Source organism: Quercus robur, chromosome 12, assembly GCF_932294415.1.
Source record: "Quercus robur chromosome 12, dhQueRobu3.1, whole genome shotgun sequence".
NCBI lineage: Eukaryota > Viridiplantae > Streptophyta > Magnoliopsida > Fagales > Fagaceae > Quercus > Quercus robur.
Window position 1 is genome coordinate 8,134,953 of NC_065545.1, and position 11,308 is coordinate 8,146,260.

The 11,308-nt window shown below is 36.7% G+C and overlaps 1 protein-coding gene across 1 annotated transcript; it reads left to right on the forward strand.

Annotated features, from left to right (window-relative positions):
- The first annotated feature begins 71 nt into the window (after nucleotides 1-71).
- On the forward strand, nucleotides 72-3,116 carry LOC126708093 (uncharacterized). Its single transcript, XM_050407913.1, has 3 exons — nucleotides 72-1,060; nucleotides 1,151-1,338; nucleotides 2,770-3,116. The coding sequence occupies exons 1-3, from the start codon at nucleotides 72-74 to the stop codon at nucleotides 3,114-3,116; spliced, it is 1,524 nt and encodes a 507-aa protein (XP_050263870.1).
- The last annotated feature ends 8,192 nt before the right edge of the window (nucleotides 3,117-11,308 follow it).

The window sequence follows — 11,308 nt, forward strand, 5'->3', positions numbered from 1 at the left end:
TGGCTATTTGTAGATTTTTTTATGCTCATGCTATACCTTTTCATTTAGTTAAGAGCCCTTTGTTTAAAAAAATGATGGATTCAGTTGCTAATTATGGCAAGGGATTGAAACTCCCTACTTATCATGAAACAAGGTTGACTTTCTTGAAAAAAGAGGTAGAAAATATGCACTTCACATTGGATAAGTATAAAAATGAGTGGAAAAAAACAGGTTGCACTTTAATGTCAGATGGATGGACGGATAATAGAGAGAGGTCTATCACAAACTTCCTTGTCAATAGTCCAAAGGGAACAGTTTTTCTTAAATCTATTGACACCTCCAATATTTCCAAGAATGCTGAAAATTTATTTCAATTGCTTGATTCTTTGGTGCAAGAAATTGGAGAGGAGAATGTGGTTCAAGTAGTGACAGATAGTGCTTCAGCTTATGTTTCAGCTGGTGAAAAATTAATGGAAAAAAGACGTAAGATCTTTTGGAATCCTTGTGCTGCCCACTGCATTGATTTGATGCTTCATGACATTGGTGATTTGCCTGTGCATGCAAATACTATAAAAAAAGCAAAGAAGATCACTGTTTTTATTTACCGTCATATTTGGGTGCTTGATTTGATGAGAAAATATACAAAAACGAGGGAATTGGCAAGACAAGGTGTCACAAGATTTTCCACTGCCTACTTAACTTTGAAGAGTATATATCAACAAAAGATTGGATTAAGGTCTATGTTTGCATCTGAGGAATGGGCTAAGAGTCCCTATGCAAAGAAAAGTGATGGCATTAATGTCCAATTAATTGTCTTGAGTGATCCAAAGTTTTGGCCTGCTATTAAATTTTGCTTGAAATGTGTGATCCCGTTAGTAAAAGTTTTAAGGCTTGTAGATGGTGATGCAAAACCAGCAATGGGCTACATATATGAAGCTATGGATAGAGCAAAAGAGCAAATCCGGAAAAATTTTAATGATGTGCAAAGGAGATATAGACCTATATTAAGAATTATTGAAACTAGATGGGAGCTTCAACTTCATAGGCCTTTACATGCAGCAGCTTATTTTCTCAATCCTAAGTAAGTTCATTATTTGAATTGTTATATATTTTAATATTTATCTTTATATTTTGTATGCCTATTTATTTATAAGATATAAAACTGTGATAGGTTTCATTATGATCCCAACTTTGTTGCAAATGAAGAAGTGAGAGTTGGACTTTATGAAGTGATTGAAAGGATGTGTCCTACAACTTTGGAGAGGTGTAGGATTGATCTACAATTGGAGAAATTTGATAAAGCTGAGGGTTTGTTTGGAAAAGAAATGGCTATACTTACAAGAACAAAGAAGCAGCCAGGTATGTGCTATTGTTATTATCATTATCATCTTAATGTAGCTTTTTATTTGTTGTTATCATAATTATATTGTAGCCCTTTACAATTTCTTTTGTTGGTAATATAGCATTGTGGTGGGAAAGTTATGGAGTACATTGCAAAGAGCTTTAAAACTTAGCTATACGTGTCTTAAGCCTAACTTGTAGTGCAACGGGATGTGAAAGAAATTGGAGTACTTTTGATCATGTACACACTAAAAAAAGAAATCGTCTTGAGCAATAAAGAGTGAATGCTTTGGTGTTTGTAAACTATAATATTAATTTGGAGTTGAGACAAATAAAGAGAGAAGAGAATGGTCACTCATATGATCCAATTTGTCTATCGGATATGGAATCTGATGATGAATGGATTACCGAAAAGGAAGAACCTTGCTTGCCAGAAGATACTTCATGGATGGACATTCATGAATGCTTTGAAGTTAATGAAGAAGGATGTAGTAGAAAAAGAAAGAGAGGTATAAATTTATATTAAATTGAAATTTTCTTTTCTATATTATGAATAAAATGCTAATTTTGACAATATATATTTTTTGTTATTATTTTTATAGGTCCAAGAAATTTGAATGCCAAAAAGAAAAGTAAAGAAAAAGTTATTGAAGTTGAAGAACCATAAGAGATGAAGATGCCAATGATGAAATGATTTTGCAAGATGATGAAGATGATAACTTCATTGACTTAGACTATGAAGATGATTTTGATTAGGCAGTGATGAATATGATTAGGAAAAAAAATATTTTGACTAATATAATATGTAGTGACTTTGAACTCTAATGAATTTGGATATGGATATTTTTATCTTTTGGATATGGATGTTAAAAATATATTTCCATTTGGTTTATTTGGTTAGCTTAGTCAAATACTTTAACATAAGTGATAATTAAAGTAGTCATTATTTGCATATGTTTCAATTTTATAATAAATATATGTATATGTATAATGTTTTATAAATTTTATATAGTGTTTGTGTATCTTACGATACACGATACGATACGATACACGATACATAAAAATGAAAAAACGATTCACGATACGATTCACGATTTGACAACTATGATCCTGGGTTGTGTGGATGCCTTAAACAAAAAAAAAAATGGGGCTAAGATTAACCCATCATGACGTAAACTGGTGCTACAACCTCCAACATTTAAGGGGTAAATCCTACTACATAAAGACGAGAGACGACAGGGTTCGGCTAATCCAGTGCCTTCCCGAGTCCAGCAAATGATTGAATAAGGACTTTTTTATTGTATCTGGGGAGTGGCACAATGGCCTTCCTTGCCCAATTATGGAGGGAGAACCAGGTGGGATGTAGAGAGTAGGAGGGGGCCAATCTTTTGCGCCGTCTTAATTTTGTTTGGTTCGGTTACTAACTATGAACATGCCTTCTTTTTGCAGATCCACACGCCTTTCACCGACACTTTCATCTGATCAACCGGAAGGATTTGGAGACCGTTCTCAAGGTAGCGGTTTTTGTAAACGAAGAGGATGGTCAAGTCAGAGCCGTTCACAAAATCGTAGGGTACGATCCCATCCAGAAGTCATTTGCTGCCCCGAAGCACGTGATCAGAGCTAACGATCCTCGACTTCAGAAAATCACTGTAGTCGAGCACGGGTTTTTGATATCTGAAGGATCTCCTGTCCCGGAGGGCATTCCATTGGCGGGCTCCTCTCCGTCCCACCAAGCAGCAGAGGACGAGGGTGATTTGGGTTTGTCCGAAGAGGGGTTCGGTGTATTTGACTAGGTTGATCCATCCGAGGATCCTTCTGGTGACCTGGGTGACCCTGACTTGTCCGAGGCAGAGCTGTTGTCAATGGGAACATCTTCTCGGGCGGAGATGGGTGTTTAGAGGAAGCCCTCAACCAGCTTGTTCGACCTGCTTGAGGGCCAGCCGGGGAAGGGTGTACAAGGAAGGTCGCAATCCAGTGTTTCACTCCCCCACCACAGCCCCAGCCTGTCTAAACTAGGTCTTCTCCTTCCCGATCGCAGTCACAATCTCCCCGACCAAACTTCCTGCCCCTCCCCAATCCACTCTGCCTCCTCGATCTGAGCCCACCGACCCAAAGAGGAAGAGGAGTTCCCACTCCTCTAGAGAGGAGGACGAAGCCCCACGAGCTCAAAAACAGTTAAAAATTAGGCATTAAGGCCAGGGGAAAGGGGTCGATGCCCAATCCGCGCCCAATGTTTGGTTTCCTGCCCCAATGCTCCACGGTGAGCCTCTAATGGAAGATGCATCCATGAGGAGCTTCCGAGATGGTGAAGGGGCTTATGTGGCCGACGCGTTGGAAAGGACCCTGCTGCTCCCCACTAATATGACCGAGTTGAAGAATATGAGGATGCAGGAGGTTTTCCTCAGCATGAAGAGGTACCTGGGCATGGTAAGGCTCCCAACACTTATGACTCCATCCACCTTTGCTCCTAGGTTTTCATTCATAATGTGTTTGTTTCAATTGGCAGGCCGAGGACCAGAGGAGGCGCCTGCTTGCTGCCGATGAGCAATTGGAGATAGCCAAGGAGCAGATCAGTGATTTAAAGAAGAAACTGACCGAGGCAGAGAGGGCTAAGGGCGTCGTGGAATGGGCCAAGGACGAAGCCGTGAGGGCCAAGACAGAGGCTGAGTTTGCCAAGACGGAGGCCGAGACCTCCAAGGACAAGGTCGAGGAGGAGGCTTACGATGTGGGGGTGGTCGATACCCAGGCCACCCTTAAAGCTCAAATCTCTTGTGTATGCAGGCTATACTGCTTCCAGGTTTGGAATGAAGCCCTCAAACGAGTTGGGGTGGAGGCTTCGTCTGACCTGTGGAAGGCGGAGAAGGTGTACTATCCTCCAGCCATTCGTGAGACCGCCTCCGCCAGTTCCGAGGCTGTGAGCGCTCCACAGGAGACTAAGGCTGCTCAACCAGAAGCTACTCAGCTCATTCTCACTCCTGAAGAGTCGACTAAGGGAGGAGAGTTTCATGAGGCGACAGAAACACCTGGAGGTCTGAATTCTGAGATGCCTCAAGAGGTTGCCAAGTCCATAGTTAGTGCTTAGATCTCTGATGTCGAGGAGCCAGCCCTCTTGGTTCAGCCCCTTTAGGCCATTTCCCTTGCTGATGTCTCCGAGGGCCTTGAGGCTAATCCTGCTCGGCCTCCCCAGGAAGGGGATGTCTCTCAAGGTCCCGAGGCTAATCCTGCTTAGCCTCCCCAAGAAGTGGCCAAAACAAAATCGAAGAAGAAGTAGGAGCCTTGGCCAACTTTTGTGTTTGTTTTTAGTTTAGCTGTTAATTAGTTTCCCTTTTGTTTTGAGGACCTTAGAATTTGCTTATAACTAAACTCTTTGACCATATGTATGAAATTCCTTCCTTCCTTTTTCCTTTAAATTATACGTTCGTTGCCCTTACCGATATTTACTATTGCTGCGAATCTCATGGTTTTTGAATTAGTTATCTTAACATGTATGAATGGTTGTGCATATGATATATTTGGAATTACATCCCAGAATTCTAACTTATCTGGGCCCAGGGGACGTTGCGTTTGCGTCTACACATACCTTTAGGGAGCTAAATGCATCATCCGAGGTGCCGAGCGTGTTCTTAGGCCATGTCTGGTACTTAGATTTTCTTGGAGTATCTAGTTTCCCCATAGGTTTGAGTCTGAGGACCAGGCAAGATCTTGGTTATGTCTAGCACTTTCTTTTTGAAGTAGCTGGTTTCCCTATAGGTTTGAGTCCAAGGACCATACAAGACCTTGGTTCTGTCCAAGACTTATATTTTCTTCAAGTAGTTGGTTTCCCCATAGGTTTGAGTCTGAGAACCATACAAGACCTTGGTTCTGTCCAAAACTTATATTTTCTTAGAGTGTCTAGTTTTCCCACAGGTTTGAGTCTGAAGACCATACAAGACCTTGGTTTTGTCCAAAACTTATATTTTCTTGAAGTAGTTGGTTTCCCCATAGGTTTGAGTCCGAGGACCATGCAAGACCTTGGTTCTGTCCAAAACTTATATTTTCTTAAAGTAGTTGGTTTCCCCATAGGTTTGAGTCCGAGGACCATGCAAGACCTTGATTCTGTCCAAAACTTATATTTTCTTAAAGTAGTTGGTTTCCCCATAGGTTTGAGTCCGAGGACCATGCAAGACCTTGGTTCTGTCCAAAACTTATATTTTCTTAAAGTAGTTGGTTTCCCCATAGGTTTGAGTCCGAGGACCATGCAAGACCTTGATTCTGTCCAAAACTTATATTTTCTTAAAGTAGTTGGTTTCCCCATAGGTTTAAGTCCGAGAACCATGTAAGACCTTGGTTCTGTCCAAAACTTATATTTTCTTGAAGTATATTTTCTTGTACTGCAAGGATTAGCCCCTCGGCATATGTGTGTGGCATAAACTTTATGTTAAAAGCCCCTAGAACTGCCCGTGCCACTGGCGCTTCGAAGTGTAGCCCTGAGTGGGAACTGAGTTAGGGCAGCAACCGCGTGCTGCTGGAAATGACGGAAAGGCTTTCGCATAGCTTGCACCACCGCCAAAACTATTTCTTTTGAGGGACCCTGGTTGACAAGGGCTTGATCCCACCATGACTAATCGTCGCCTACGCCAACGCACAAGCCTCCCCACAGACGACGCCAATTGTAAGGACTCAATTTGTAACGACCCCAAATTGGTGTATTGGGTTCGAACGTTAAAGGCCCAAACAATAAATTTGTAGAGAGTGGGCTAAAAGGCTAGGCCTTGGTCATCAGACAATAGTTAGTCATGGTGTTCATGATGATTGCACAGAGGTGAACTGAGTTTGTCCAAGAAGACTTTTTCTCTAGCACGGCCTGAGTGGCTCCGGTCATTGGACCTCGTCCGATGAGCTTAATGGTCTTATTATTCCTTTTACCTTAGGTTACAATGGTCCAAAAGTCGATACATAATGCTTTTGTTTTCTTTTTCTTCTCCTTTTTGGTGGATGAATTCTTACATTATATAGCCCCTCTCAGTTGATCCTGACCTTCCATCTGTTGATCAGGCAGGTGACTACTCGAGTGCTTGTCCCATCAGCCGCCTTGCCCCACTTTCTGTTAGTTGCAATAACCGAAACCTCACTGTTCAGGGGTCTTTTCCCATCAATGTGGCCATGACGTTTGTTGGCGCATTCAATGCGGAGGTGACATCTTTTCCTTGAACTGCTCCCACACTGTACCCCCGTGTGAGTCCTATTGTACTCGTCTTTTCTTCTAGGAGCGCTTTGGGGGCTGCCTTTAATGGCGTGTCGTTCTTCCCTTCTAGGTCTTGGGATGCCGAGGACAGGATCGTCCTCGGCTGCATCTCTACGCCATTTGGACTTTCGCTGCATGTCCTCGACAACGTCTCTCCTCGGCGCGGGCCTTAGGCCCTAATGTATAGTGGGCCGAGGTCACAAATTCTCTGGCCCTACAATATATATATATATATATATATATGAGATGAGTTCAAGTTATTGGTGTAACTTTATAAGAGTTACACCTTTTTTGGACCATTGATTTGTATTAGATCTAAGGGTGAAAGAACTATCATAGTCTTATCATTAATATTCTCTAGAAATTAGTAATTTAAATTTTAAGACATTAACTCTTCTTATTAAATGAAAAAAAAAATAGCATTAATTCTCCAAATGGATTCATTAGACCCCAAATCTCCCTATCTTATACAAGTCTCTCTCTCTCTCTCTCCGATCACAACTGGATTCATCAGACCCCAAATCAAAATTTTAATTGCTGGCTTCTCCCTATTCTTAAACTTGAACCCAGAGAAGAAGACGAATTGATAATTTTTTTTATTTTTTTATTTATATTTGCCAAATGCACAAGACCAACATGTTGTGATTTTTAATATAGAGCAAAAGTAATATTAAGTTGAATTTGGGAGTGTTCTAACTAAGGGCTAGCTTGAGGATTTTGATTGCTATGGAAAGAGTTTCAAATATTTGAGTGCTTCTAATAATGAAATAGATTTTGACCTTTTATATAAGGTAATTCAAACTTTTACAAAACCATACGCCTCTATGCAAATTGACCAAGAGAGAGAGCCCATATCATGGGGGATATAAAGCTTAACTCTACGAAGAGAGGAAGAAGATGATGATGTGGAAATTGGAAAATTAATGTTTTTTTTATTTTTTAATGACTTAAATTTCTAATTTTTAGAGAACATTAATGATAAAACTATGAGTATTTTTTCACCATCGGATCTAATTCAAATCAATGGTTCAAAAAAGTGTAACTCTTGTGAAGTTACACCAAGTGTAACTTGAACATATATATATATATATATATATAAGGTCGAGTTCAACTTTAAGGAATGTTACACCACTCAATATTTTTTTAATTATATGTGAATTTTGATAAATCTACCGTTGGATTATATTATCTTCGTATATTCTCCATGGTTACAAAATTTAAGATCAATAATCATATCATCAATCAATTGTTCAAATTTAAGTTTTTGTTGGTTAAGATAATGCATAAAATACAAGTTTATGGATTGAATAGTGAATTACATCTGATATAAAACATGTAATTCAACGGTTGGATTTTCAAACTATGAATTCAATAACAAGTTATTGGGTATTGTAAGTTATATAGTGAATTAATAATAAGATATAGAGTATCACCGCATACCCTTAGTACGATGGTCACTCCACAAATATAAGTGCTTGTGGGGTGTGGGGAGCAAGGGCCGGAGTTCAAGTCTCCAAGAGGGAGTTTCACACACATATACACTTAGATTAGACTAGAGTGAAAATTCTATCTTATATCAAAAAAAAGAAAAGAAAAAAAAAAGATATAGAGTTATACCAGGTTTAACTTGAACACAACCCCTCTCTCTCTCTCTCTCTCTCTCTCTCTCTCTCTCTCTCTATATATATATATATATATATATATTTATTCATTTATAACAAGGGTGTCTATAGGCCTATAGCTCGGCAAAAACTTCTTATTTTCCTAATGCGTGTACTGCCCTTATGTTACATAAACCAAATAATTACATGCATGAATCATTTAAGGGTGGTCCCATGTTGTTAGCTAAAAGTTCAAATTTCATAACCTCGTGAATCTCATAAAACTTTACAAACCATTAGGCCAATTCCTCAAAGTTACACACCGACTATTGAACCATCAATAACTCTAAGGACACACATAATTTTACAACATGTTGAAGTGATCGATTGTGAGTAATGGAAAAAAAAAATTTGGTGGGTCTATGTAAAAGTGATTGTCTACTACTTACAATTGACCATGTTAGCAAGTTATAAAATTAGGTATTTCCGTAAGATTATTGTGTTAGGATTAGTGCCCTAAAATCTCATGGTATGCCATGAATGACATTATGTATGACATTATATTCTATGTAATAAACTTGTTTTATTATTATCTAAAATAATGGTAGCATGAATGTTAATACATTATCATATAGTCCTTGAAATGCATAGTATGTGATTTTTGTGATTTAGTCACAAAAGATATAAATCACAAGTTCTTTGTAAACTCAAAATTTTAGTTCGTAGTCAATGATGAAATTGGGCATTTCATCTGCGAAGACTATAACATATTAATTAAGATGATTTGTCTTGATCATAGAAGTGGAGACTTCTAGTTGGTATGTTAATATATTTTAAGTGTATAAAATATATTGAGCTGGACTGCTGTGAGATTTATTATTCTATCAAAAATTGTCAAATGAATAATAAATCTCACGACTTCTCATTTACACAAACTCTCAATCCTACGGGAATAGTGAACTCGATCATGAAATATAGATTGCTTTAACATATTAGGAATGAGATCTAGACAAACGTTTAAAACCTCAATATATTGGACAATCACACGTAATGTTGAAGGAACACATATTCTCAAGATGGAATTCATAGTCTCTTTATAGAGATATAAAATATTCCCTTAAGATAAGTTTAATGAGATTAGTTATTTAGAGTATTAAGCCTAACCACTTTAGTAAAGAGTTACTAAAGTTTATATTTTATGAAATTAGATTTCATAAAATATATATGAATAACTTAAAGGATTAAACTGAATACTTAAGAATCAAGATGTAGTAATCTTCAAAATGACAGTTACACATTATGACTTTGTATTACTACGAATATTTTCATGAAGGGGTTAAATGTTTAATAAAGTCTTGAGATATAATTTATTAATAAGGCCTAGAGTGCAATTATATTTATATAGTAGTATTAAATATAGTTAATGGTAACTTTGGGCTTATCAAGAGTTGATAGATAAGTCCAAAGCCTATTAAAGCTAGAGTTTTATTTATCCATTTTTGGTCTCACTCCAAGCCACACACTAAAGCCTAATTGAACTGGCCCATAATGCTAACCCGATTAGATAATTAGTTATTTATTTAATAAGAGTTATTAAATAAAGAAACTACCAAGTGCAAAAATATATGTGTGATTAAAAGGAGAAAGAATTAGAGTTCTTCTTAAGGGAGACACTTGGTTATTCTCTTAAAAAAATTACATATAGAACTAATTGAGAGACCAAAAATCTGAAATTGGAGTAAAGATTGAAAGGCATCTCAAGTCCAATTTTCATTTGTTTTGAATTTCATTGCATCAAGGTATGGTTTCTTGTTCTTTGTTTCTAAAACTCAGATGTTACATGCTATCTCACATGAATGAAGTAGATCCGTTTATATTCAGCTACATGTTTTTGTATGAGATACAAAACTATGTTTTACATGTGTTTAACCAACATATTGTTGAACCATATATTGATTAATTGATACATTTATTTCAATTTAAAATGAATTGTCTTTGTTTTAACATATCAAATGTTTACCGTAAAAGTATAAAGTATAGTTTTCACTTAAGTGACTCCATCATTACTTGTGAAAGGTTGTTTTTATTTTTATTATTATGTGAAGCTATAATTGTGCTTTAAATAAATTAGAGTCTAATGTTATACGCTTTGTAATTTCTTTTATTTTAGTAATATTGTACTTTTATATTATAGACGTTGTTTCTTTCATTTGTTATTAGCTTTTAATCATGTTCAAATTAGTGGCAACTTAAGGAATATTTTTCAGGGTGGTTTTATCGACCAAAATTTAATAAAAAGATAACTTCATATATTGACTAGCACACACACACACATAAATACATAAAGTCTTACAATTTTCTTCTACAACTTTTCTAATTTTAAAATCTTTGTATGATAGTCTCATTATTAATGCTACAAGTTACATCTCTTTCAAAATTTTAGTTAGATAAAAAATTTATTGAGATTTTTCTTTTTGTTTGTAATGACTTAATATATTGTTAAGGGGGCCAAAATTTAGCTACAAATTTAGTTGTAGTCTAAGACTAAAACTTTCACTAAACAAAGTAACATAGTTACATATTTTGAAAATTTAATAATTGAATTCCATGTTCTTTTTGTTCTTAAAACACATGTCAAATTTCATGTTAATCGGATATTATTTACTATTTGATTCATAAACTGAAATTTTTATGTTATTTTAGATTACAAAAACTCAAAATTGAAAGATTTGATTGATGACATAGCTATTGATCTTTGATCTTTTTTAAATTTTGCGAATATGGAGGATATAAGAAAAAAATCCAATGGTAAATTTGTCACAATTCACATCCAAAAATATATATATATATATATATATATATTGAGTGGAGTTGTTGTCTTAGTCTACAATCAAGTTTATTACCAAATTTTGTCTAAAAATTAATTATGTTGAGCCTAAAAAATTTTAGAGTGGTCACAAATATTTTTTTAAGGATAATAAAATCATAAATTTTTTAAAATCTATATATAATAATTAATTTTTTTGCCATCTCAGGGTGGTCTTGTGACCACCCTGAACTCCATGTGGAGTCGCTAGTGGCAGGTACGGACCCACTAAGGGGCAGGGGGGAGCCATTGCCCCACCCCCCCCCCCTTAAAATTTTTGGATTGGTCCAAATA

What these genes read in the sequence shown, in the direction of transcription:
- LOC126708093 (XM_050407913.1), top strand. Translation starts at nt 72, where the DNA reads ATGATGGATTCAGTTGCTAATTATGGCAAGGGATTGAAACTCCCTACT. An exon ending in GCTTATTTTCTCAATCCTAA is followed by an intron (nt 1,061 to 1,150) that starts GTAAGTTCATTA and finishes AAACTGTGATAG; the next exon opens with GTTTCATTATGATCCCAACT. An exon ending in AAGAACAAAGAAGCAGCCAG is followed by an intron (nt 1,339 to 2,769) that starts GTATGTGCTATT and finishes TTCTTTTTGCAG; the next exon opens with ATCCACACGCCTTTCACCGA.